Genomic DNA, 27,342 nt, shown 5'->3' on the forward strand with positions numbered 1-27,342 from the left:
AAGATGTGCACGTTCGGTAAGAGACGATGGATACACTACTGGTGTCAAGACTGGTTCGTGATGCAGCGAGGCCGTGGCAAGAACGGGTTCTGCGAGAAAGCGAAGCAGAGTGGCAAGAGATGTACTGAAGTGGATCACAAGGCTAAAGAGGGCCCCGAAGTGGAGTTTTGGGGATCGTGTTATATGCATCGAGGGGGGAAGAAGAAAAGAAATGGTGCGCTGGAGCCTATGGATGAGGTTGTGGAGCATCATTTGAAGAGTAGAGGATGGATATAAGGGGATGGCGGGTATGCGAGGTCCGTCGAGGCGCATCTAGGATGAATTGGACGAAGCTAGACTTGACGACAGAACACACTATAGAGGGGGGCAAGACAGCAAGGGTTGATGCTCAAGACAATGAGATATGTTGAGGATTTAAGGTTCGAGTCTAGGAGATTGTATTTGTTTCGAAGCTGGAGTTCCATGAATCGCCTTCAGCTACCGAAGACTTCCAGTACATGACGGAAGCGAAAGTCCACCATTGAGTCCATATTCAGTGAAGCTTGTGGTCAGCTTTGATGTGTGAACCTGACTTTCTAATTTACCACTTTCGCGCACTTACGCTCTCCGAGGAGAACTTTTCTTCAACCAAGTCGAAGTCAATTTGCGGAGGGACTTCCAAAGTTGTCTCATCCACCTTGACCATCTTGGTGTATGCGCGCAAACCCAAAGATCGGACGACATATCAACAAATCAACTTTCGACGAAATTTACTGCGCCAATAACCAAGTACACGTCGGACACTCTCGATCTCTGTAAGTGGAAGGAACGACCGCCTCTCGCCTAACACCTCTCTAAGCGATTTCACTAGCGCCACCAACCTCTTAACTGCACTCAACCTTCGACGCAATGTGCAAATACATCTTCCTCCACCACAAAGGCTGCGGTTGCCACAGCTGGACGAAGCATGAGACATGCATCAAAGCCTGGAGAAACTGCTACGACTGCCCCATCAACCTAATCAAACCAGTCCGGCGCGCCTATGAGAATGTGCGATGCGGTTTATGTCAAGAGGATTGGGAGGAGAGACAGGTGGAGGTTGTCGTCAGAGTTCAGCGCAGGAGGATTAGAGCAATGTAAGTTGGGGGAGTGAGTGCAGAATTTCTAGGATGAGTGCTAATATGGATAGTCTTTCGGTTAGAAATTGATATGGTCTGCCTCCGAACTCCTTTCTGGCTTGGTTTCTAACAATATAGAAGCAGATTCGGATCATTGATGGACATTCTGCGGCACGACCGGACTTAAGTTGTCAGTCTCAAGATGCAGGAACTCAGCGTGGATATTGAACAGAACACGGAGGGACAATTATCGAGGGAATATGAGTTGAAGCAATGAGGACACCTTGGTCCGACTTTGTGTAATCCGCAGTGCTACAGATCCACACCCAGAAATGAATCAAGTCTCAACAATAGCCTCTTGTGTCTGAAAGTTGCTTTGATATGGAAGACATACGATGACAGACAAATATCTGTGACGATGCTGAAAACAGATTCAAGGAACAAACAAGCACTAACATAATACAGGCATACCAAGCTCCTTGATCACTTTGTTCAAATGAGCAATGATCCCTTCTGCCGTGGAAGACAAGGTGTAATATTCTGTCAAGAAAGCAAATAGTGGGTTTAGATATTGCTCCTTGATCATTACTTGAACTCGTTCAGGCTGATTTCGTTATCTCCGAACTATGCACTCCAACGCCGATACTACTATCACCATTATGAGGTTCTTTCTATAGAGGCTCGATGTAAGAAGAAATAGGTATGTTCGTCACAACAGGAACAGATGCATCACGAGAAGTAATGTTTTTGAAGTTGATGTCCCCCGTTACCACAAATTCCTTCTCAAGCAAACGCGGAATCTATTTGCAGCGTCAAAGCGCACACGTGCGGCCCTAATTTGCTGGCGGTCTTCGATGGAGCATTTCTGCCTTATATCCGGCCAGGCAGCATATGGCAGCCGAAACTTTCCGAAAAGCGACGCTAGCCCCGAAATTTTTGAGAGATTTGGTCAATCTAGAAATCCGAGCTTCTTCATCAACTTCCATCAAAACGCCAATTGACCATTATTCATCCTTCGTGAAGACATCGCATCTTCCACATCTGCCCTCACTCCTAATATCCTCTTCTTCTAGTCATACACACATATAACATAATGGCCTCACCCGCAACCTCCACTGGCTCGTCCAAGGTCGATGCCGTCGTCCAAAAGGTCGCAGCAAATACCCCCGAGAAGCTCAGCGGTGTTGCTCTCTACTCCAGATTCGCCTTGGCTGGTGCAATCTGCTGTTCAGTAACTCACGGTGCTCTCACACCCGTCGATGTGTAAGTCTCGAGTTTTTTTCACCAGCCGATACCTGTCCTGAAATGGCCCTTTCGGCGCGATAACAAGACCTCTCACTGACATTCTATCACTACAGCGTCAAGACTAGAATTCAACTCGACCCCGTCACATACAATAGAGGTCTCATTGGTGGATTCCGACAAGTCATTGCCAAGGAGGGGGCTGGTGCTCTCTTGACCGGTTTTGGCCCGACTGCTGCTGGATATTTCCTCCAGGGCGCATTCAAGTTTGGAGGTTATGAACTCTTCAAGCAACAGTCCATCAACATCCTCGGATATGAGACTGCCTCCAACAACCGAACAGCCGTCTACTTGGCCTCTGCCGCCATCGCTGAATTTTTCGCCGATGTTGCCCTTTGCCCTCTCGAGGCCACCCGTATTCGTCTCGTTTCCGAGCCAACATATGCCAATGGTCTCGTTGGCGGATTCAGCAAGATGCTGAAGAACGAGGGTGTTGGTGCTTTCTATGCTGGTTTCGGACCTATCCTGTTCAAGCAGTAAGTATGATAATTTGCCGGCGAGAGTGGGATACTAATGCAGAATTAGGGTTCCATATACCATGGCTAAGTTCGTCGTCTACGAGAAGGTTGCCGAGTTCATCTACAGCAAGGTTGACAAGAAGACCACCTCCGACGCCATGCAGACCACCATTAACTTGGGATCCGGTCTCGTTGCTGGTATGGCTGCTGCTATTGTCTCACAACCTGCCGATACCATGTTGTCGAAGATCAACAAGACCAAGGGTCTCCCAGGAGAGGGAACCACCTCCCGTTTGATCAAGATCGCCAAGGAGCTTGGTCTTAGAGGATCCTATGCCGGTATTGGTGCGCGGTTGTTCATGGTGGGCACTCTGACCGCGGGACAATTTGCCATATACGGTGATGTCAAGAAAGCTCGTAAGTATCCCTGAGCTCTTTCGATAGTCGAATATTACCACTGCACATTTACTGACTTTGACTCGTTTAGTTGGTGCTACCGGTGGTGTGGAGATCTCGAAATCTTAATAAGTGAATGAAGGATGGAATTTCGGTGGGAAAGCGAGCGGGCAATTCGCTTGCACAGTCTTCGCATGGATAGAGCTGCACTTCGTTTGGGTCTGCATCGTTTGGGTTGGTTCTGATCGTTCTTCTCAAATTCTTCTATTAGAGCATAGACGTTCCTACTGTTGTTTTGAAGGAGGGGCGAGCTTGATTCCCAAAAAGAATTGGGCGTCTGTACAATAGGTCTTCTCTCTCTGCTACACGAATAGACGACACTGGGAAACTGAGTCTCTAATGAGGGCGAGCTTAAATGATTACATGCGTGACCGATTTTACCTGGCAGTGAATCTCGTAGATAGTGCCCGAAGGAGCCGGTTATGGAGCTTTTGATCCCCACCAATCACCATTTTCCTTACAAAGAGCCAATGGCGGGATCTCCATAAATCTATCTTATCGAGCAGACCTATCCATCACAACCCTCAGCTTCCACACTAGGACATGACGATGGGGTTTATGCATGCAAGCTACCCACAGGAAAGTTGCGTGGCTGGCCCAAACAAATCATGGATAGCCAGCCTATGAAGAATCCAGCACCCTGCACGGTGCCTGCATCATCGAATATCGATTAGTGTACACCAGCCACGGACAGTCGTAAAGTCATCCGTAGCCGGGAAGCGATAGGGGCGTCGCCAAAGAAGAAAAGAAAGATAAAGAGAAAGAAACGAGCAACATCCCATTATCCATTGCAACGCTATGTTGGTCATGTGGAGAGATGTAACTGGTGATCCGTAGCACGACGTAGCACGACTGTTGGGACTTGGCGTGAGTTACATTCTTTGGCGTGGGACGAACACTCACTCTATCGTCTTTGACTTCCGGTCGATATGGTATTTTGAGAGACCTGGGGAAACGTTGGCTTGGCATGAAGTGCAGGGAATGATGACGCAGTGTTCTGCCAGCGTGAAACGGATCCCCTCTTCAACAACAAGGTCGATGGAGCGCAACCCTAGGACGGAATATACGGGAGCTATCAGTTTGAAGCAGACACACGGCCAATAGACCGAGTTACACAGTCGTGCCAGCGAGCAATTGGTCGTGTCAAGCTTTTATGCCAAGGAAGTGAGACAGCTCATCCTGGTCAAGGGTGAAGCTTGACGAGCTGGAGCTGGAGCTGACCCCACCATGTCCATCGTCCCTCGTCCCTCCCTCGCCTGGCCAGCCGAGTGAATCCAACCCAACGCAAGTCTCGCGCTTTTAAGAACCACTTTGCCCCGTTCTCGCTCTTTCAGGAAGCTCTCTTCGTGTTTCCCCTTTCTACAAATTGCCTCAAAACTGTCCTCTTCGACTTCTAATTCCTCCGCAATCACTCCACGACCTCACATAAAAGCTCAGCCAAACCACCGCAATCATGGTCCATCTAGCTTCCATCCCCCAAGACAAGGACGTCAATGCTCCACTCGTCGAAGGTATGGCGAAGTTGAACCTTGCTCCCGCAGGTGCCGATGATTCGTTCACCACTACGGTGTATGGCAGCCGATTTGCTGCAGAGGATCTCCCCAAGCACGAGATGCCTGAGTCGGAGATGCCAAAGGAGGTGGCATATCGAATGATCAAGGACGATTTGAGTCTAGATGGCAACCCCATGCTCAAGTACGTCCGATCTCCCCACGTTCCATCTCCTGATCCTACCCGCAGCAGCATGATTGGATCTAGCTAATGTCAGGAACACAGCTTGGCAAGTTTCGTTACCACCTTCATGGTAAGTCTCCCGCTCTTCCGGAATATTCACCTCCAGTGGAAGCTAACCTAATATCTGCGTACAGGAAAAAGAGGTCGAGGACCTGATGACCGAATCCTTCTCTAAGAACTTCATCGACTACGAAGAATACCCCCAATCCGCAGATATCCAGAACAGATGTGTGTCCATGATCGGCCGTCTGTTCAATGCTCCCGTCAACTCCGAAGGTGCGGCCGCAGTTGGCACATCCACTGTTGGATCCTCTGAAGCTATCATGCTCGGAGTCCTAGCTATGAAGAAGCGCTGGCAAAACAAGCGTAAGGCTGAGGGCAAGCCGTTTGACAAGCCAAACATTGTCATGAGCTCTGCTGTGCAGGTCTGCTGGGAGAAGGCGGCGAGATATTTCGAGGTCGAGGAGAAGTACGTTTACTGCACACCGGATAGATATGTGATTGATCCAGAGGAGACCGTCAACCTGGTGGATGAGAATACCATTGGTATTTGTGTCATTCTGGGTACCACCTATACTGGAGAGTATGAGGATGCCAAGGCTGTCAATGATCTCTTGATCAAGAAGAACATTGATACTGTGATCCACATTGATGCTGCTTCTGGTGGATTCGTGGCTCCATTCGTTGTTCCCGAGCTTGAGTGGGATTTCAGACTGGAGAAGGTGGTTTCAATTAACACTTCCGGTCACAAGTAAGTCAAATGATTTTACTCCGGTCAGCAAATATTTCTAACAAAACTAGGTACGGTCTCGTCTACCCTGGTGTAGGATGGGTCATCTGGAGAGCTCCAGAGTACCTCCCGAAGGAGCTGGTCTTCAACATCAACTACCTCGGTGCCGACCAAGCATCCTTCACCCTCAACTTCTCCAAGGGAGCCTCTCAAGTCATTGGTCAATATTACCAATTGATCCGTCTTGGAAAGCACGGTTACCGCTCCATCATGACCAACCTCACCAGAACCGCAGATTACCTCTCCGAGTCCCTCCAACAATTAGGTTTTCTCATCATGTCCAAGAAATCTGGTGACGGCCTCCCCCTCGTTGCATTCCGCCTCGACCCCAAGGCCGACAAGCACTACGATGAGTTCGCTCTCGCCCACCAACTTCGTCAACGAAGCTGGGTCGTACCGGCCTACACCATGGCTCCCCACACCGAAGATCTCAAGATGCTCCGTGTTGTCGTCCGTGAAGACTTCTCGAAATCCCGTTGTGACCAACTCCTCTGTGACATCAAGCTCTGCATGCAAGTCCTTGATGATATGGACAAGGAAGCCATCAAGAAGAACGAAGAGTACATCCACAAGCACGCTACCCACTCCGGCAAGAGCACCCACAACCACCCGCATTACAGAAATGAGAAGCACAGTCTGCAGGGCAAGAGTGGAAAGACGCATGCAGTGTGTTAAGTCCCTTCCCGCTTTCTTTCACTTACTACTCCTTTCCAACTTCGCTTAGCGTGTTAGGAGGCTGCGGTATACCGATGGACGTCTACGCTTGGTTGGGTTTGGGAGGGTGGGGATCTGAAAAGTTCGGATGGCTGGATGGTGGTGGGAAAATTCTGCTCATTGATACGATTTTACGACTACAAAAACAAAACGATACACTGAAATTCGCTTCTTTGATGTTGCTGAATATTCATGGACTTGATAGATCATAGCTGCAAAACAATGCATGGCCTTCTATTGCGATTTTCCATATGTGATATGCAACAACAGTGAACAAAACTCGAACGTGGTCAAACAAGTGGGCGAATAGGACAGGGCTCTGGGCAAGCGCTCGGGAGGGAACGGTGAAGCATCCTATGGAATCAAACCCGTAACGAAACAGTGAAATAAAGTCGAAAATTGTCAACAAACCCGGTGAATGGAGTGGAGGTCTGGGCAAGTGCTCTAGCACGCTTAGGAGCGAGGTATATAAACACCCCAACTCCCTGCCAGATATTCCTTCAACAACAAGATAAACTACAAGATAAATTACCTTCAGCACCACATTGGTTGGAGATGTGTAGAACCTGGCGAAGTAACCCGGCTCAATGCATGCTGTTGTGTTCAAGCTTTACTATAACTTAATGTCGTGAGTGGGATTGGGAGTTTGTTGATTGTTTGTTAGTTTTGGGTTTTGTTGTCAAGCACAAACAAGTTCTCAACTAAGTACTGCTGTTAATTTTCGTCTTGCTCTCGTTCTTGGTTTTACTAAAAGCATATCTACGGTAACACAACTTGTATGTAGACAGAAATATAAGGCCTCAGCAAAGCCGGGAGCAATGGAACTATTTCGAATGGAAGCCCATTGTTCATGGGGTTTTATGTTTGAGTGAGGATACGAAGGGAGCTTATATACTACCGGTACTTTGAAGGGAATTTAGTTTTCGAATTCGAAAGGACGAAGGTGCTGGGTGAATGGCACTCTGTTCGTGTGACTGTACTGTGGAAAGCTATCAAAACGAAATGATGTGGGTGAATTAAATAAGTTCCTCGAATCGTTGAAGGGAATTCTGAGAGCGTGGGGTATATAAACACCGTTTCTGCACTCGAAAACTTTCTCAACGATAAAGTACTTTATCAACTTCCAACTCAGTGCCAGTACCGCGTTAGTGACGTCACGATGAGCCAGGTGTTACTAATGCTGTGGCACGGTGACATGTAGATGTGGATGTTTCCGTTCGTCCTAGAATAGGTTATTGTCTAAGTGTCGGTTCTTGCTGTTAAGCTCACAATGTTGTTAAGGTCTTCGGTTCTTTTCGTCTCAGGATTTTGCTAGAGTTTGTTGTCAACTTTCTCGTTTCCAGAGTATCTCAGTATGCACGGTGATAGACCGACATAGCATTGATTTATTGATTAGACAATGCACAAACTTTCGGTTTCCGGGCTACCACCAAGAAAAGCGAGTCACATGTCATTCTTCTTTGCTAACGTGACGATTGTGGTGCGTTTTGGAAGATATCGAAAGACGGATCATGACGGGATTATATACTCATTGAGGAGGACGAGGTTGGTCGGTTCGGAAAGAAAAGTGAATAACAGAGTCAAGGTTAACGCTCGATAAATCGCAAGTTAGGCGTGAATGTTCACTTTCTTCGAATCACTGGTTCTTTCTTGAGTGTCGAAACAGGGTTAGACGTTGCGTGAATATAAAGTCGGGAAACAAGACTGAAAGTGAGGGGTATGTAAAGATCGCTCCACCGTTCTTGAATAGTTTTTTCATAACAGGGATTCGATATCATGTTGCCCAACATTGGTTGTTCCGCAATTGTTCTGGTCGTGTATATGCATTTTAGGTAGATGAGAGTTCAATTTTACAATTTTTTTTTTTGGTTCAGTATTGTCTAGTTTAAAGTAGAAAGATTTTTGTTTTATTTCTGCTGTCAACTCATCTTTTATTGTCAACTTGTCTTCTGCTATCAACTTGTTTTCCTATTATCAACTTATCTTCTGTTTTTAACTTAACATATTCCCTCATTTGTTGCCATTAAGAGCTCTCCGCGTGTCGTTCAGGCCGAATGCAGTAAGAGTAACCCCATAAGCTCTATGAGGTGTGAAATGGTGCCTCCTACCTCAACTTGCACACCATCAGGATATGATAGTTGAACAAAGACGGGCGGACGAATAGTTTATATATCTGTTGAGAAGTTTAGGACAGTGGGGTAACGGACACGCAAGCCTGCCGGTAAACGGTGAATCAGCCGTGCACTTCAGCGAAAAAGAAATATCGAAACTTCACCTTTTCTCAAATCCCGCTGCAACTCTATTGTCCTCTTTTTCATGTCTATTAACAAGCAAATCTGCAGAAAACCAGGGAATTGGCTAAACACTTCGGCGAAAAGGAAAAATTAAAAAGTTAAAACTTCAATCCTTCCCAAATCTAACCTTAAATCCCGCCACCTTCTCGTCTAAATACAAACAAATCTGCAAAAGACCGGTGAATTGGCCGTACACTTCAGCGAAAAGAAAAAAAGAAACTCCACCCCTTCCTAAATCTAGCCTCAAATACCACCAAATCTTCCTTCTCTTCTATAAAAAGATTGCCTTTCGCCAATCTTTCTGTTTCCGCAGAACAACTGTGAAGGACTATTCAAACACTGGTACATGTGGTTGGTGCGGCCTGGTGTGGCTTCTGTGCGGACATAGGTGTTTGTGGTTTCCTTACTAGTGTTGAGTGTTAATGGCATTGAGATTGAGATTAAGTTATAAGTTGAAGGTTAAAGGTTAAACCTATCGCAGTCCAGCATTTTTGACCACTACACCTTACTGCAATAGGAAAATTCGGCCAGATTAGGCAAGGCGCTCACACCCAAAGGTTGTCGCCACCGGGGGAATGTTCATGGTCCGGGTTATTTGTGCGAGACGTTCTCCTTGCCAACATGTTGGATTGATGCGCCACACGGACGCATGTTGAGGTTAGGCTGAAATGTTGTACAGCGTCACCCCCACTCTTATGTTAGGTTCTTGTCAGTTGATTATTTTACTTTGACCTGAAGAAGAAAGAACTTATGCCGCTTTGAAGTGCGCGATTGCCGACGGACTTTAGATCTTCATTTAAATTCTGTTTGTGTATTCTCTTCGATTTCAAGCAGTATGTCTCCATATCTCTGGCAAGCGAGCATATGATTAGGCACACTGCATAACATAACATGTGACAACCGAATAAGGAACGAATCTTGTGCGACTGTGAAGATTTAGTGAATCGCTGCTGCGTCTGAACCTCAAATCAAGAGTCCAGCTCTATCGAACTTCAAGATGAGTGAATGAAGTTTTGGTGAATGCCTTCAGTTAACGCGGAAAGGCTCAAGGAGCACCTCTCCCGGGTGTAAGCTCTCTCACCAACCACTTGTTTACCACCACTGCCACCACATGGGTTGTGACTTAGAAGACTGGGAGCTGTGGCTCAACCATTTCCTCAATGGTTATTAATCATTCCTATACGCCTTGTGCAGAATTAGCATTCTGCTGTCAATGAATTTCTGTTGTCAAGTGAATATAACGTTTTCATCTCATGTTTTTATTATTAAGACACAGCTAATTGTTGGAATTCGACATTAATATATTATTAGATTGTCAAATGTCAGAACAGCTATCCGACTGACCTGGTTGTGGTTGTGGTCCCCAACATTGATCAGTGTTGCTCAGCATTCTACCACCTTGAGACGTTATTTCCCCATGCCCTATCCGGGACCAACATCCATCATGTTGCCGGCTAAACCAAAGATGAACATGAAAGAGACCAGTTGGCTTACCTCAGCTGGTTTCATGCTGGCCATGGAACCACTCCGGAATCTTGAGCCCATTATTTTCTACTGATCTTTCGAAGGTTGTAAATGAAATATTGTCCATACACTCACTAGAGCTTTGCTCCATAGAGATTCTCGTATAATTCACTTTCACTCGAGTCTACCTACTAGATGGCCACCAATGCCACAAATATTACTCCAACATCGCAAGTGTCAGAAAAGCTATCCTTGACCGATCTAGGGCTCGTCAATGATGGGATAGAGTCGGCTCCTAATGAAGCCGATCGAGTCACGAATTATTTGCGAGGATGGGCTCTTCACTTGACCACAATAGCGCAAGTGAACATGCTCAGCCTCAGCCCAGGTCTCAATGTTATTAACATTAGGATACGGTGAACGATTTCCCGCACAGCTCTCCCTTCTAATTGACGGTCTAGTCACACGAAGCGGTCATCGCCTCCCGAAGCCAGCCACTGTGTTCTTGCTAGATAAAAGTCATCGCAGTAGACCTTCTACAGCCGGAGACATGGCTATCGAATAATGACTTGACCTTTTAGTCGACACCACATGTGATACAAATGAATATAAACGATAGAAAAACAAAACTTCCGTATCGCTCTACCTAGTGCATGGTTTTAAAAAACGGGAGTAGCAAATTCGAAAACGAAAGATCCGTCAAGGGTTCCTCTATTGCATGCACCTAGATATTGTCGAATACGTGTGGACGATAAACGTTTAATTCGTTGTAAGCTCCTTCGATGAACCGTTGTCTCGGCTAGTAGCTAATCAGCCCGTGAAAGCGAGACATACCAGATCCCGAAGACTGGGCGTCGTCCAAAACGGCATTGCCGACCTTATTGCTCATCCCGTGAAGTTATATTTCGTCTTAAAGCCAAAAGTCTATATACTGTAGAATCGAGTCAATTAGTGTATTCATTGTCTTAAGCCAGGTAGGTACTTATATTTGTGACTAAAATATGTGTCTCTCGATTTGAAGATTTTGGTCACGAAGCAAAGTTCCTCCGACATGTCCTCCAACATTCGTCTAGGAACGCCAAAGACTTGTGCAAGTTTGGACAGTGTTCCGACCTGCAAAGCCAGATAGGCTAGAGTTCAACGATCGGCATAAATGGAATCATCACCTAGAAACTAAACACAGCCTAACCACGTTAAAAGCAACGTCTTTCCTCATCTTCTTCTCATTTTATGATAACTACGTCGTGCTGGGGATCGAAGGTCCGTCATCATGAATCGCTCAAAAAAGGTTTAGAAGTTAGCAGTAATATTATTATTAACAGTGAAACCCAGAACCTTAACAATTCCTTTCTCTACATCAGCTGTAGCTCAATACAACATCAACATTTTCAACCTCATCAACCTCATCAATCTTTCACTCTCAACTCTCTCAAACTCTAACCCCTCTATCCCCTTTCTTAAACTCGGTTTTTATTGTATTTTTACCTCTAAATTCATAATTCCTTTCCCCAACATTTAAATGCCTTACTATTATTCCCAATACCTTATCCTCATTCATTTATTCCTCCCTCACTCTCACCGTCCCACCTTTCCACCGTCTCCCTCCTTTCCACCCACCCTCACTCCCATCCTTCCACCCTCATTTCCACCCACCCGAGTCACCTCACGCTATGACGTACTAAAGGTTTCACCAAAAAGTTGGAGTTCTCGCTCAACAACCCTTTTAAGATTTAGGCTAAAGTCTAAAACTTAGTCTCCCCCTCACTTATATATACCCACCCTCTGCCCTCTCCCTTTCCTTCTTTCCTTCTCTCCCTTAAACACTGCAACTAGGTAAGAATGTAAGTCTCACCCTCTCACCCTCTCACTCCTTCATTAAATTGTTTATTAGAATTTATTAGAGTTTATTAGTTTTTGAGTTTGACGTGAGTACTAGAATAGCGCCCAAGATTTGAAGTGAGAGCAGAGTTTGACGTGAGTACTGGAGTGGCGCCCAGTATTTCAGGTGATAGCAGAGTTTAAGGTGAGTACTGGAGTAGCGCCTAGGATTTGAGGTGAGGTGAGTACTGGAGTGGCGCCTAGGATTTGAGGTGAGAGCAGAACTTGAGGTGAGTACTGGAGTGGCGCCTAGGATTTGAGGTGAGAGCAGAACTTGAGGTGAGTATTGGAGTGCCGCCTAGGATTTGAAGTGAAAGCAGAGTTTAAGGTAAATACTAGAGTGGCGCTTAGGGATTTTAATTAGCATGCCCTGACTTGTGATTAAAATTAAAATTTTTAATTTAATTTTTAAACTCGTGATTAACGCCTTATTTTGGCACGTGCTTCTAGTTAGTGAATTATATTTTTATATCAACCCCGAAAACCCGTTCACCGTCCAACAGCTCTCTTCAAAATCTATATAAACCCGACCGCCCGAAGTTTCTCCGGATTCTTTAACAATATTCGAGCACCAAAAGAAAATGTATTAGGTGCGTGGGCCCGGTGCGTGGTGCCCGGTACGAGGTGCCCGGTGCGAGGTGCCCGGTGCAGACGCACCTAAAACATTTTCTTTTGGTGCTCGAATATTGTTAAAGAATCCGGAGAAACTTCGGGCGGTCGGGGTTTATATAGATTTTGAGGAGAGAGTTGTTGGACGGTGGACGGCTTTTCGGGGTTGATATAGAAATATAATTCACTAATAACTAGAGTTTGGTGGCAGGAGTTTTGGTCACTGGAGTGTGCTTGCTGCACGTATGCTGAGTGACATATCTTTCCTTCTTCATCGCCTCCTTATATTATTGTTGTCAAATAACCCTATTGCTGTTAACTATTTTTCTAGCTTTTCGTAGAACTAATATGAAAAGTTCTTTCCTCTCCACAACACCTCGTACCGGGCACCTCGTACCGGGTACCCCTCTCACTCACCCTCTCTCTCGCCCTCTCACTCCATCATCAAATTGTTTATCAGAATTTATCAGAGTTTATCAGCTTTTGAGTTTGAGGTAAGCTCTGGAGTGGGGCCTAGGATTTGAAGTGGGAGCAGAGTTTGAGGTGAGAGCAGAATTTGAGGTGAGAGTGGAGAGGTGAGTACTAGAGTGGTGCCTAGGATTTGAGGTGACAGCAGATTTAAGGTGAGTACTAGAGTGGCGCCCAGGGATTTTGGTTAGCATGCCCGATTTTCAATTTAATCTTAAACTCGTGATTAACGCCCTGTTCGAGCGCGTGCTTCTAGTTAGTCTATATCTTTGCCAGCCCTCGTGTTCTCTTCAATTACTACCTTAAAGTTCTTCTCCAAGCATCAGAACTGTCTTCACAACCGTCATGGGCAATGTCCAGTTAACACGCGCGCCAACTCCAAAAGAAGCACCACTCATTCGGCCACCATCCCCGAAGGATATCCCTGACGGCCTCAAATCATTCACCTCCTTCACCAAACTTCCAATAGAGTTGCAAGCAAATATATTCTCGCTCGCATTAGAGAATCATGAGATCATACCTCGTCTTATCAAGACTATTTTCGACAAAACCACGCGCTCATACTCCTACAGTTTTGCGATGCCGCCTCTGATGATAACCTGTCACCTTTCGCGACAGATTTCCAAAGATGTATACCCTTCTTTGCTTCCCAACTCAACATGTCCCATATACTTTAATCCAGCAACCGACTTCCTCTACTGCACATCCACAGGCGATTTACCATATGCCATGAACGAACACGAAGTCGAGCCCGTCATGTCATTCTTGGAATCCTCTCCAATAGTAGCGAAGATTCGCTTCCTCGTACTCGATTCATCATACTGGACCTCCCATATAAGCGACATGTTCTCGCAGCGCGATTTCGCTTCAATGCCTGAGCTCCAGTTGTTCACTGGCATAGAAGAACTGTTCCTTGTAGCACCGTCCTTGGAGCAAGAGCTAGCGAACAAAAGAAGAGCCTATGGAAGAATTATGACCAACAATGTTGAATTCCACCAGCAGCGCCTCGACAGAGCATGTGCGGCTGTGATAAAAAGCGATGTAGAGAGCCCTCTCTCGATTGTACCAGGCTTTCGTGTGTACAGTATTGGAACACCCTGTTTTAATAGGCGGTGGGAGTTGGAACGAGCCTTTGGGATAACAACTTTGGAATTGTTCGGTGGAGGATGGAGTAAGACTTCTAATAGCGGGTTGTTCAGAGCAGGGAAACTAATCCCGAGATATAATGAGATCAGAGCTCTGTTGAAGTAACCATAGCCTGTTCCGCGAGTGACTGATGCTGATGTCCTTCGAATTAAGGAAGGGGAAATGATCCTGCACTTGCCCGGAACTAATGGTGCCGACATTTAACTATAGATACCCATCTGAAGTGGCATTGGTAACGTTTGCTGAATATTGCGAGCTACAATACACATTAATTTGGAAGAGATTGCATTTATATGTAACAAATTATAAAAAAGTCTTGGATGGCAGATGCAACTTCAAGAAAAGGCCAGCACGTTGAAGATGGTTCGCCAGAACCCAAAAGGAGGAGAGAGAAACCGTTTAACTTTTGAGCGAAAGGCAAGCAAGATTACTGCTGTCAAGATATTGCTGTCAGGTCCCCTCGATTCTTGCCCGATTCAAGTTTCTTTTTCAGGCCGAGAGGAAAGGATCTACAGCTCGAGAATCAGTTGTGTGAGTGGCCTAGAAAAAGTGTTGGTATCCCTATTTGGCTGGGGTAAGAGGTATCAGCCGGGCCTTTTGGAGAGTCCGCGTCTGCTCGACGATGAGGCATCCTTACTGCTTTTCGATACTACTTCTACTGACATCCAACCGTTATAGTATCCGAATAGATGGCTTGTATGGCCTTTTCAGTCCCAATTACATCTCGGCTCCAATTATTTGCAGGGTTCAAGGTTGCAAAATGCGAGTTGTCCTTTTGGAACAAGACAGCGGACGTCGCGTAGGATTTTAATGTCCAACTTTCAAAAACTTTTGTAAAGGGGGAAAGAGCTTGTGTGTTGCTGCAACGTCTGATATAGAGGCTTCGTATTTCTAGAAGTATCTAAAAAGAAGTAGCGTAGGTGTGAGGAACTGAATAACACATATGTCTTCATGAATATGCTGAATCAATGCACATAGTATGTCAGTCTGACAATCATTTGTTGTATTTGAGAACCTGAATCTGATTCGAGTGATTCACAACTTCACTTTGTATATTTATTCTCCGCCTCTACCAGCTGTCAACAACCAAACCACTCTTCCTCTGCCTGCAATCCTCAAGCTTATCATCATTTTTGGCTTCAAAAGTAGCGGAGAACATATTATTACCATCAAACCCCGTCTCCTTACCATCTTCGACACAATGCCTTCAATCACCAGTATTGTGAAGCACATTCTGCTCCTTAGCCCTCTGGCTACAACTTCGCAAGCCTTCACTGTGTCTATCGAGCAGCCAAATGGCGTCTACATCTATGATGGTTCCACCAATACGCACATTCCAGTCTCCGTCCCAGATAATTTAACATCAATACAACCGGAGAGCGGGGTTATCATCGAGACCTATAAATTGGCTCGCAGGGGTGACTCGCTAATCTCTTGCGGCCACACGGTTCTGGCAGATTATGTTTCTGCTAAGACCGCTTTTCTGAGCCAGTGTAATGGCCAGATGCTCTCTAGCAAGAGCAATCTTTATGCGGTGCATGGAGATGCTATGTTCTTCAGATGTGCGTATTCGGAAGGGACATGCTTGGCATCCGACGCCTCCGCTTGGTTCGGTGCAGTGGATACTCAGTGCGGGTCACGAATGACTGGTATGTGCTCTCAAATCTTTCTATGGGTGGAATGGAATAAATAATTCAAAGCAGGATGGGTCAAGGTGGACCATGGCTTGTGTCGGGAGTATAGGCCAGGCGCCACCCCATTGGCTGAGACCGGGCCGGAAGATCAGACAGGATTAGCGGGACTAGCCGTTTCGTATGGAAGCACGTGGTGTAAGCAGATTTATGCAGTAGCTAGTATATAACTCGTACGACGTAGTACGAGTTAAAGGGTAGACGCAATACCACGATTAGTACAGCACCTGCTGCTTGTTGTAGCCGCGTCTCACAGCACATGCAAATATCACGTGATTTACAGCTGAATACTGTGCTTCCAACAGCTTGTCTTACGGTGCAACAACCGCAAAGTCCTCCGCTTGTTAGAGGTTGATAGCAGGACTCTAGAAGGATACCTTCAGGAGTCTGGGTTAGGAATTTCAGGTCTATTCCTCTTCCGCAACGGAATCTGGCATTTAATCGAGTTTGGTTGTGGTTGTGTAATCCTTTATTCTGTTCTTTCGCATGGCGTTGATTTCTTTGCGTCCCCTTTCTTAACCTAAGCTCTAATAAATCACGTTCATTACCTTACCCAGATACAATCTGTTATCCGCTCTATGGAAGGTCCAACATATTCAAATATAAATCCACATTTGAATTGCTCATGTTAACACAGGGCTGATGACAAGATTGACTCTATTCTAAATTCCTGGCTTTGAGAGTCTGAGACGACACAGGAATTCGTGCCTTCGGGCAAAGCTAATGCGACGTTTTCTCACCAAGACAAATCACTCAGGATGACTACGCCAAAGAAAAGGAACGTTCATCCCCAGTTCGTTCCAAAAATGACATCAACATTTAATGTCGATTTCCGGTCAGTGGATCAGTAAGTCTCAAAACCTGGCTTGTCGCGAGGTCAGTGAAGCCGCCTCCCAACTTCGCCTCCAATCTTAGCAACTATCCTCCCTGACACCCATATTATGCGATCCCACATCGAAGATCTGTCCTCCAACCTGTCAATGCTGTCCCGGAAGCTACTATTCCGTCCAATTACACAAATTCTGCGCATAATTGCCAGTACCGCCGCAAGCGAGAGTCAAGTCGTTTGGATTCTGCGGCTTTCATCAGCTAAGTACTAAAGATTGCGGAATAGAAAGCTTGACTCAAACCACTGTAGATATAAATAGCTAAATTATGCGAACAGCTAAGTCGGACACAGTTCCCTGTCCTAGGACCAACATTGCAAGCACCTGAAAAGTCGTCAGATATTGAACTCTTTGCTGAGTAGTTCTTTCGTCAGCTGCTCACCAGGTTTGGCTAGGGACTGAATCGTAGATCTAATTAGAGCGATCACGAGCTTCTATGAGAGTGACATCTTTGCGGATCAAGACATTCTTAGTAGTAGTTGCATTAGCTACGATCTCGTTTTCAATGGCATAGAGTTAGTATATTTCTTGCGCCCATGGTGGAATTGCCCTGAGGAAGGAAGTTTACCTCCAGATAGTTCCTAGAGAACTCAGAGTACATTTCCTACATAACATTAGTATATTCGGAACTCAGATTCGTCGGGTCGTGACCTTACCTAGACAGTACCACTCGAGTAGAAAGCAACGCCGTGGACAGTGCCTTTGAAGCTCATGGCGCTAAGGCTAGGACTTTCATGGCGGTATCTATGCTTCGAGGAGCAGAACGCGAAGCCAGCGTCTATTTATATGCAAATGAGCTGAGGGAACTGTAATCAGATTGAGAATGTTAGAAAGGGAACAACGATGAGCAGAAGCGGAAGTGCCTTCAACATAATTTGCGCCATTGCGATTGTTGATTTTCAGTGGCATTTGAAAGTACGGAAAGAGGTAAGATATCAAGTACTCAAATTTGTTGTGATGAAGAGAACTGATCTATACCAAGGAAACAAGTGGGCGTTTTTCTTGTGGGGATGTGGAGGTGTAGGGAGTCATCCGCGGAGGAAGAACTCATGGTCAGACTCAACGTCTCTTTCCGATTCAGCAATTCAAAAACATCAGATGAATCGCTGGTAACAGAAGGTGAGGTTCTATTTACTTTGGCTGGTCGGACCGCTAGGTCATCATACAACGGAGTTAAGAGTAACAGCAGCAACACACTAGACGAATCTATAGTGACCAAGACTTGGCTAAACAGGTATCGTATAGTCAGCCCGATTAGATATAATTGCCCTATTATATACTCACCGTGAGATCTGGCCATCGTAACAGACGCCCACCCTCTTCATAACTCATATATATATTATTTACCTTAAATTGACTTAAATATAACTCTATACTTCACTTCCTCCTTCCGACAGGGCTTTGAATATGCCTTCTTATTCAAGCAACAAAAGTCTCAGACCATGTTTGATTGTTGAGTGTGCCCTGGGCCATTTTCCCCTGAGATATCTGGAAGAATCTGATTTGGTTCTTCCATCCTACAGCCGTGATATCGGCGCCGACATAATCAGCATTTGACCAAAGGCGTTGGCTGCTAGGCTGTTGTGACCAGGAAGTGCTCGTTGTCTGAGAAGCGTTGGACCCGATGTATTGGTAGATTCTCTGGTCGAGGCCGGTGAAGAAGACCTGCAGCTGGTCTAGTCCCACACTGTACGCAGCGCCGAGACCAGCGAATGGGTTCCAGGCGTCGAAGCTCCTATGTGCCACAGGTAGTGCTAAATACCATCAGCCAGAACTTACTAGGCATATATGTGGTATGGAATGGCTTACGAGTAGTCCATGCACCATTAGTGAATTGCATGTTATATAGATTCTCCGAAAGGCTGTCAACGTAGAACAGGTTGATATTATTCGTGGTCGAGTTGATGTTTACTGCAGCGATCGAGGTAGCATTCAACCCCGAACCACCGATCCGCTCCCCCATATCGAATCCGGACGAGTTGCCTTGTAGTTGGGAGATGAAACCTTAGTTGTCGTGATAATAGACTCTCCAGTCTTCAGAGTCATTGACATTGACCGCTGAGAGGCCGGTGTACTCATTCACGGGTATGTTGGTAGGAAGCAGGCAATTAGAGATGGTGTTGCATTTCGCAGAACCTGATGCACAAGTGATAGCTGACATGGTGATATTGTGTTCGCCAGAAAGATAGAAGAGGTTGATCTGAGAATCTGAATGTTAGTGAAGCGAACGACGAAGGAGTTTAGAACATCACCCACCATAACTACGCCAGTCGCTTCATCTTGTTCCGCAGTTGCCGCCATAGGAGAGCCAATTTTAGGCATGATAGTGAGAGGAACTTTCTGAGGAGGATTGAAGCTGTTTCCGTCCAGTGCGACTTGCAAGCTAATACCGCCTGTCGTGTTCTGGGAGAATATATGCATGTTCCAAGTCCCATCTTTCAAGAACAGCCCGGAGCTTGCAACACTATTTCGCGTATTGTTCACGACCATTGGCTTCATCTGACCACTTCTCCCATTGTGAGAAGCCACAACAAGTCCTACCAGGATGCCAATTAGGATAATCAGTATCACTACACCGGCCATTATCCACAGCAGGTGTCTCTTCCAGAATGGCGGCCGGTATTGTCGTTCTGGGAGCTCACCAACTTCGTATATTGGAGGAGGCAAGAGTCGAGAAGCATTATTAGGACCAGATTGATGTACTTCAATGCCTTCGCCAACGGGCATACAAATCTTTTCGTCAGGAAAGTAAGCTGCCTTCTCCGCCGGGGAGATGACAACATGCTTTCCATCGTCGATTGGGGTTTGTGCTGCAGAGAGCGAGGAAATCTCGGAAACCGGTGTCCCAACGTCGTCATGCTTAGGCTGAGCAGACTTCATATTGTAGAGGCACGCTATTGAAAGTCTGGGACTCAAGTCGACCTAAAGTACTATTAGTCAGTGTCGTCCAATGAGTCGGCATAAGAATATGATGTAAGAGAGGTGAGACAAAAGCAAAAGTTATGAATAGCATGAACATGCCTTGTCTTAGAGTCAAGCATTGGGAAGCATTCCTTTTTTCCTCTCGAGATAAGATATTGTTAAGAGACGAGGCTTACCATATTGTCAAAGGCTAGAAACACTAGATATGCAAAAGTTGTAAGATGTCGAAATAAAAACAAAGAGTGTAAGAACAAGTAGGATGTCCGAATATCAGTCAATCACCGCTAGGCCGCATACATAAAACTCTAATAATAAACACAACAGGGCCGCCACGGAAAGAATGTTCAAGAACGAGTGTGAAGATAAGACGATTAGTTGGGAGAAGAAAGAAGAGACTCCCTAAGAAGATTAGATGGCATGGAAAGGGATACACGGTTGTGTTCTACTTACATGGAACGAAGTTCCTGACGCATGAACAATTGACCAATCCGGGGTTGGTGAGATGTTCTGCGGCTGCAAATGTGGGTTTGACAAAGTAATCTGCACCAGTATCATGACGAGAGAAGTCTCTCCCGCAAAAGGGGTAGGCCTTGTATGGTAGGTTGGAGCCAAAGCCATCCCTGGATCTACCCCGTATCGTCTCATGCCTCGAGCTTGACAGCGGCAGGCAAGATACTTCTGACTCGTATCGAACGTTTTATAAGGCTGAGCATGTCTATGTCATGGAAACCTCCAAGTAATTTTACAGGGTACGAGGAGGGGCTGTTAACCGAATCCAAATAACAAGCACTCAGATTAAAGTTTGAACTGCTGCCGGAATTTCCACGGTCTCGTGTCGTTTGGGATGAGTGGGGTCAGTCGAGACAACACCATGCTCGATTCCATGAATCTCTGCAGCACTTCGCGATGGAATTGCTATTCCACTCAGAAGAGATCAACGTCCGCTGGGAGTATTGTATCCGTGGGGACATCCCGTCTTTCTCGTGAGCACAAAATCGGTGTCGCCGAGTGACAGGAACTTGGCGATTATCAAGAATCTCGTTGATCCGCTTTCATGTTGTACCAGTACCAGAGCACTGATATGCTTAAACAAGCACGTACCATCACGTTGACAACAATGACGAGGTTGTGATGCAACGGGGAGAATAGAGTTCTGGAAGCTTTCAAGGTTCTGTCTGACTGGAGTGAAGTCGGAACGTTGCGAGTGCACGGAATGGATTTTCGCTTGTCTGAAACGGGAAAAGTGAGCCCCTTTTCAGCTTCCTCCCAACGATATCATCGCAAATTACCCAGACCTTGGGACATCTTCCATGATCGGAACTTGGCAGCTGTACCCGAAGATCTTTCTTTCAAAGTCTTTTTTTCGGCGATCAACATATCCACACCAGAGCCAACTTCAGCACTACCATTATCAACGTATCTGGAGGGAGAGTTCCGGCTGCGGAGAAAGATACATAATTGTTCGAGGGTTCCGGTCAATATCGAAAACGGTGGTCCAGAGATTGGGAGACTCTTGATCCTATCACTGCCCAAAGACTTCCTATGTCGATCTGCACCTCAATCTTGAAAGTCAAAAGATTTCTTTGTATATGTCTAGCACGCGCATAGTCCATATTGGTAGAGCTCATCATGATTGAGTTCGTGTTCTAAGTGAAGTTGTGAAAGTTCCTGTTTGAACCTGCTTCGCAAACACAACCTGTCGCTCCTGCCCTTTTCATGTTGGCAGCCATCTTTTGCTCTTCTCTGTTAAGCTACGTCTTATACCATGAAAATGTTTCGAATCCTTGCTTCAGTCGCACGGATAAATCATTATTATTGGCTTGGATATTTCTTTACACTGCGCATATTGTTTGGCTCATAGGTGGTCATCATTTTGCTCGCTCTTTACCATGATAGCTCGAGAATTGCGTGCAGAGCCAACTTCTGCCATCAAGGTGAGTCACTACGACGAAGCTTGTGAAATCATCCTTCTTCGTCTTTAGATCAAGTTTTGATGTTTGGACCTGTTGGGAATGCACATCAGACATCGTCGCGCACCGTTCTGGGGATACAACATGCTTCCCAGGAATCAATCAGTCTACTGACAATAACGTAGTCACTTTCTGGGCATCGTATGGACAATTCAGATCAAACTTCGAGCGTTCCCAATACCCCGCGAGACCAATTTCCACGAAGCAGTTTAGGACAAGTTCCCCAAAATCACCCAACTTGGGCATCTCAAGACTCTCGGGATCTCAATCTAAACGAAACACAGGCGACAGCTATATCAGTCCCAGTTTCATGGACGTATCTTCCTGTAGAACTTTGGCGCTCCGTCTGCGATGTTCTCAACCGCGAAGAATGCACCGTCGCTGAAGAAGGGGATATCATAATCAAGAAAGACCCTGCGATCCGAGATGAGACGGCGACGAAGAAAGATTATGCTTCTATCAGCCTTGTGTGCCGTCTTCTTCACCGGATAGTCGAAGAATACTTGTATCAAAGCTTCTCATGGATTCCATACTTCGATAAAGCATGGCCTCCACTTGATGTCCTGAAGGAACGCAATTTGAAGGAAATCTCAAAGAGTAAGAGGGACAAAAGGGCACCATTCCCATGGAGGTGCGGACCACCGCCATATCTACTCTTACGTACCATTCTCAATCGCCCTAACCTGGCGCAATATTTCAAGAGTGTCAAGATTCTCGGTGCATCACCAACATCGGGTCTTTTCTGGAACATGTTCGAAGCGCGTGAAGGTTCTTTCTCTGGGAAGGAATTTGACCTTTGCGAAAAGACGATCTCCAGGATGCCAGATGTTTCTCGTAGGCATTGGCTCAGTGGTTTGCAGAAAGGAAGACTCGACGTGTTTGTTGGTCTACTTCTCCTTCGTCTGTCTCGGTCAAAGAAACTCAAAACGATCGACATTAGGATTCGCGAGTGCTCCACTCTGGAGAGTGTCGTCTTTGATGCTCTGGACATATCATGTATTATGCAAGCAGTATCCAGATACGCTAGTGTCACGTCTGTCACTTTTTCTATGGACAAAGATGAAAAAAAGAGTGCCTACGTTGACTTGGAAGATCATACTGAAATGGATATGTACCACGTCGACAGGCAGGTCTGGAAGCTTTTGAAATTTCCACGACTTGAGTCACTCGCTTTGCACTTGTGCTCTCCTTGCCATACATGGCAAACTCGATTGCCTATAGCCTCCCACTTGAGAAAGCTGACTCTGAAATATGGCGCAATGGAGGCAACAAATCTGGGTACTCTGCTTTCTTCTACCCCGCAACTGGAAGAGCTTGACTGTGATCTTGTCTATGATCGATCCATAAACCAGCGCTTGGATTGCGAGAAGCTTAACAGATCTCTATCGAAGGTCCACGATACCCTTGCCTATCTCACAATCGGTCTGAAAGTTTTATGGCCGGACACTGAAGACGGGGATGGCCCTTGGGATGTTCTAAAGACGATGGGGAGCATGAAACATTTCAGGAAGCTCACGTAAGACACCCCTGAAGATAATATCAGATCACCCTGACTTCCTACAGATGGTTAAACATGCCACTCATCACTCTTATTCCAAAAGTGCCTACTATTCCGGGGTTTCACCCAGGGCCCAACATACTGGAAAGAAATCTCCCCGAATCACTCATAAGCTTTTACGCTGATCGTGAACCAACGCCACCAGATGTAAACACTCAAAGAGAAGCAGAAAGAATTGTGGTTGAATACGTGAGCCGCAATGTCCGGCTTATGGAGAATCTTCGATGGGGTTCAAAGTCTACTACTGAACTGGGGTCGCAGGCAATTCTATTGCAAGTCTTGTACAATTACTACGATGACTTCTCAACCTCCTGAAAAAGCAGTCTGAGGACGAAATGAAAGGCTAAAGCCCTCTTCTGACTCATGTTATATCGGCATATCTAAGCGCAGTTTGTGTGTGAGTTGAGCCATCACTTGTCACAGATTCAAGTTTACTAAATGCTGTGAATCAACAACCTCTAAAGAAATATGCCAAGCCAATCAGACAGGAAAGTCTTCTTGAGTGCTCCTTCCTCAATTGATAGCTTTCCATTCACGAGTGACAACATCAATCGAAGCATTTAAAGTTTCAAATTATCAAGTGCCTCCATAGACATGCTCTTACAACCAATACATACTTAATCCGCTTCTTTTCTTTATATAGACCAATCCAACATGGCAGCATCCCAAAAGAACCCCAAAATGATATATCAACTTCAACAAAGCCAAGCCTCCGTCCCCTGGTGCCACGAATTCGAGAAAATGATCTCAGGCATGAAGTAAGAACACCTCACCTCACCTCTCCTCCTTCTCACTAACCAAAAGCCAAGTTTCCACGCCCCTAACGCACCTATCATGCTCGATCATAAATTCAAGGTCATCAAAGCATTACACTCTTTCAACAACCCAGACATCATAGCTTGCAGCACCTTCCAGAGCTTAAAACAACAACGCATGAAGATCGCAGCACAAATACTCGGTCGTTTGGGCACAGGGACGAATATCGAAACACCTTTCTTCTGCGTCTGGGGCTGCAATATATTCATCGGGAATAACGTCTATATAAATCGCGAGCATGTCTCCCCTTCCACCTTCTGCCACTCACTTCAAGCTAACAAGAACCAGCGTCTCAATCCACGATAATGTGCCAGTTCACATAGGCAATAATGTACTGATTGGGCCGGGGGCTTGTATCTGTACTGCTACACATGACACTGATATGGTGGTGAGGAGAGAAAGTGGAGGCTCGCATGCGTTGCCGATTGTGGTGGAGGATGACTGTTGGATTGGGGCGAATGTGACGGTTTTGCCGGGGGTGAGGATCGGGAGAGGAGCGGTGGTTGCCGCTGGGGCCGTTGTTGTGAAGGATGTTGAGGAAGGTTTTTTGGTTGGTGGAGTACCTGCGAAGGTTTTGAAGAGATTGAGATGAAGGTGTGGTGTTGATTGTTCCACAAAAATTGGATGTTTGACAAAGCTCGGGAACGGAGACTGCAATAATTTGTTGCACATCGCAGGTCCTCGTAGAGTTTTGACGTAGGCTTCTGAAATCCAAAACTGACTTGTGCTCTCTTGAAGATGACTGGCGAGTACGGACATTGTAAAGTGTTGTTGCACATCGCATCGATTGTAGGATTTTGACGGGAGCGTTTCAAATTCAATCCTGACTTATATAGTGTTAAAGTCGAGTCTTAGATAGGGACAATGACGACTTAGATGAGATGACTTTCACCTTCACTTGCATACGATATCGGTCAGAATCTTCAGTGCTATTCTCCTGGAGCTATGATCAGCATTTGAGAAGTGCTTTCTGGCGTCGTGGTAATTGGGAAAGAAAAGCTACTTGCGTCAGGATTGTGACTAGCTTGTATATCTCGCACTTGCGATCCGCAGAAGTGATGTGTGGACAGCATCTGATGCTCAGTGAGCAATCTTGAAAATTTGTTTAGTGGCCACTTCTCGTTTTCGAATCGTATTTCAAACCTGTAACTTCATACACACTCCATACGCTTCCCACACTCACGAATACCACACCGCATTAGCACAGCAACCCCCATCATCAAGATCCGCCCTCGCAACGACACTGGCACTAGTTCCATTCTCCGCAAGCTGCCAAATCTCCACAAAACCTACGCTACTATCCGTCAACGCCACGAAGGTATCAGTAAACGGACTCGGCGAGACGGAATTTGCTGTTCCTCCACTATTTGTTGTGGGGCTGAGGAATAGTTGAGAAGTGATACTTCCGTCAGTGGCGAGGGAGAAGGCGGAGATATATCCCGTGGCGTTAGTCGACCGAGCACGGGACGTGGCCCACAGGTAATTGGTGCTATAAGAGAGTGCGACTTCATCCGACCAGAATGAGGAAGAGTCCGAACCTGAAGCAGTTAGTGATGGATTTTTGGTCAGAGATGGATAGGTTGCCTACCTGATGGAATGAGAGGATACGTCACGTTTTGAAATGAGGGAATGCCTGTTGATTGATCAACGGTATATTGTGCGAGCTCATTCGCGCCCTCGAGGATCACATAGAGGTATTGTCCTTCTGGGTGAATAGCGACATGGCGTGGATCAGATCCCGTTGCTGGTCCATCAAGACTGGCAACGTATGTAAGCTCTCCAGTAGTATTGTCGACGCTGTGAGTCCAAAGTGTGTTTCCGGAATCATCAGCTGAGTACAAGAATGTGTTCTGGGTATTCATGGCCAAGCCGTGGACAGCAGAGGTAGACTTGTAGGTATAATTTTGGATGAGTTCGGACAGAACACCGCTTTCGTCAACTGATATGACGGCACCACAGTCCGCTGTCCCGCCGAATGGTGTTCCATAGACAGCGTAAGGACTTTCGGTTGCAGCCATCACGAAGATAGCTTTTGACGAGCTGCAATTCCCGCCCAAATCAACGAGGTTGCTGTAAGTGATGTCCGTTGCATTTCCAAGAGCATAGCTAACAAAGGCTGGCACGGCCGAAGAGCCAGAAGAGAGAGCAGTCCCATATAGATTCTTCTTGTCGTGCTAGACACGGTTAGACTAATTCGATTAACAATAGAGAAGACTTACACTCAAAGCAATCCATGAAGACGCAGTAGAGACTGTAAGATTTTGGATCAAGTTTAGAGTCAAAGCAGAGTCATCAAATTCGAGTGTATAAAGGCTTTCAGTACCAAATGTACCAACAATGAGGTGATGAAGATCTGCATGCACAGCTGAAAGAGCACCGAGGAGCGAGAGAGCGGTAATAGAGGCACGCATGTTTGCAGATAATGAGACGAAAGCGAATGAAGGAATGCCGTAAAGTGGCAGAACATTGTGAAGGGAATGCTACTGTTATATCTTCTTAAAATCTCAGTCTCCATAATTTAATTCTCTTCCCCACAAACATTTTCAAGGAGTCCCATCTCCGGCAGTCACTTAATGTCCACTACCCCTCGAAACACAACTTAGAATACACTTTCATTGGCCGAAATCGTTTCAAAACACAAGGGCTACTAAATTTTCCGAGGATCAAGCTTCAAAGCACCAAGGGATGACGACTAAGCTTCGCGAACCTTCGTAAAGCTCCAAATTGCAGGTGGACAGTGGTGGACTACACAGACCCAGGGACGCGTAGACATGCAGCCCAAGCAGAAACTTGGCAACTGAATCGAGTACAATAAAGCAGAACACTTGATTGGCGACTTCGTCCCTCCAGTTGACGACACTCAGGGACGTCTGCAATACCGAGACATGCGAGCCGTACCTGGCGCTACGGCATCGGGAAGTGGAGATACAGATGGAGGGGGCCGAACGATACACGATCGATATCTTTTCGTAGGTCAGATGAATGAGGATAGATATGGAAGAGTTTAACCCAATGCTCGATATGGGATGAAAGTGTGACATGTTCAGGCAAATGCCTTCTCGGTGACCGGTGGCTGGTTCGACAAGCG

General features: G+C 46.0%; 9 protein-coding genes across 9 annotated transcripts; 6 read left to right on the plus strand and 3 right to left on the minus strand.

The window, feature by feature from the left end:
* Positions 1-2,190: 2,190 nt before the first annotated feature.
* On the plus strand, positions 2,191-3,382 carry LY89DRAFT_576402 (mitochondrial carrier; the record flags this gene model as incomplete). The annotated part of the gene is made up of 4 exons (XM_018208837.1): positions 2,191-2,360; positions 2,456-2,875; positions 2,925-3,274; positions 3,345-3,382. 4 exons carry the CDS (start codon positions 2,191-2,193, stop codon positions 3,380-3,382), a joined length of 978 nt encoding a protein of 325 aa, XP_018076070.1.
* A 1,444-nt stretch (positions 3,383-4,826) lies between these two features.
* Positions 4,827-6,512, plus strand: LY89DRAFT_576011 (glutamate decarboxylase-like protein; the record flags this gene model as incomplete). The annotated part of the gene is made up of 4 exons (XM_018208820.1): positions 4,827-5,008; positions 5,090-5,117; positions 5,182-5,798; positions 5,849-6,512. 4 exons carry the CDS (start codon positions 4,827-4,829, stop codon positions 6,510-6,512), a joined length of 1,491 nt encoding a protein of 496 aa, XP_018076071.1.
* A 7,097-nt stretch (positions 6,513-13,609) lies between these two features.
* On the plus strand, positions 13,610-14,515 carry LY89DRAFT_714778 (uncharacterized protein; the record flags this gene model as incomplete). The annotated part of the gene is made up of 1 exon (XM_018218153.1): positions 13,610-14,515. One exon carries the CDS (start codon positions 13,610-13,612, stop codon positions 14,513-14,515), a length of 906 nt encoding a protein of 301 aa, XP_018076072.1.
* A 958-nt stretch (positions 14,516-15,473) lies between these two features.
* On the plus strand, positions 15,474-16,456 carry LY89DRAFT_714779 (uncharacterized protein; the record flags this gene model as incomplete). The annotated part of the gene is made up of 3 exons (XM_018218154.1): positions 15,474-16,059; positions 16,114-16,239; positions 16,407-16,456. The coding sequence occupies exons 1-3, from the start codon at positions 15,612-15,614 to the stop codon at positions 16,454-16,456; spliced, it is 624 nt and encodes a 207-aa protein (XP_018076073.1). The 5' UTR covers positions 15,474-15,611.
* A 1,801-nt stretch (positions 16,457-18,257) lies between these two features.
* On the minus strand, positions 18,258-19,143 carry LY89DRAFT_681140 (uncharacterized protein). The gene is made up of 2 exons (XM_018214213.1): positions 18,798-19,143; positions 18,258-18,742 (listed from the first exon to the last, which is right to left on the minus strand). The coding sequence occupies exons 1-2, from the start codon at positions 18,949-18,951 to the stop codon at positions 18,408-18,410; spliced, it is 489 nt and encodes a 162-aa protein (XP_018076074.1). The 5' UTR covers positions 18,952-19,143; the 3' UTR covers positions 18,258-18,407.
* Positions 18,994-19,868, minus strand: LY89DRAFT_729225 (uncharacterized protein; the record flags this gene model as incomplete). The annotated part of the gene is made up of 2 exons (XM_018219358.1): positions 18,994-19,188; positions 19,245-19,868. 2 exons carry the CDS (start codon positions 19,866-19,868, stop codon positions 18,994-18,996), a joined length of 819 nt encoding a protein of 272 aa, XP_018076075.1.
* Positions 19,869-21,799: 1,931 nt separating this feature from the next.
* Positions 21,800-23,753, plus strand: LY89DRAFT_729226 (uncharacterized protein; the record flags this gene model as incomplete). Its single annotated transcript, XM_018219359.1, has 3 exons — positions 21,800-21,844; positions 22,006-23,396; positions 23,444-23,753. The coding sequence occupies 3 exons, from the start codon at positions 21,800-21,802 to the stop codon at positions 23,751-23,753; spliced, it is 1,746 nt and encodes a 581-aa protein (XP_018076076.1).
* A 339-nt stretch (positions 23,754-24,092) lies between these two features.
* On the plus strand, positions 24,093-24,846 carry LY89DRAFT_694227 (trimeric LpxA-like protein; the record flags this gene model as incomplete). Its single annotated transcript, XM_018216689.1, has 3 exons — positions 24,093-24,196; positions 24,248-24,490; positions 24,543-24,846. The coding sequence occupies 3 exons, from the start codon at positions 24,093-24,095 to the stop codon at positions 24,844-24,846; spliced, it is 651 nt and encodes a 216-aa protein (XP_018076077.1).
* Positions 24,847-25,433: 587 nt separating this feature from the next.
* On the minus strand, positions 25,434-26,665 carry LY89DRAFT_576208 (3-carboxy-cis,cis-mucoante lactonizing enzyme; the record flags this gene model as incomplete). Its single annotated transcript, XM_018208828.1, has 3 exons — positions 25,434-25,792; positions 25,843-26,428; positions 26,474-26,665. The coding sequence occupies 3 exons, from the start codon at positions 26,663-26,665 to the stop codon at positions 25,434-25,436; spliced, it is 1,137 nt and encodes a 378-aa protein (XP_018076078.1).
* Positions 26,666-27,342: the final 677 nt, after the last annotated feature.

This window comes from Mollisia scopiformis, assembly GCF_001500285.1.
Source record: "Mollisia scopiformis unplaced genomic scaffold LY89scaffold_4, whole genome shotgun sequence".
In the NCBI taxonomy this organism is placed as follows: Eukaryota; Fungi; Ascomycota; class Leotiomycetes; order Helotiales; family Mollisiaceae; genus Mollisia; species Mollisia scopiformis.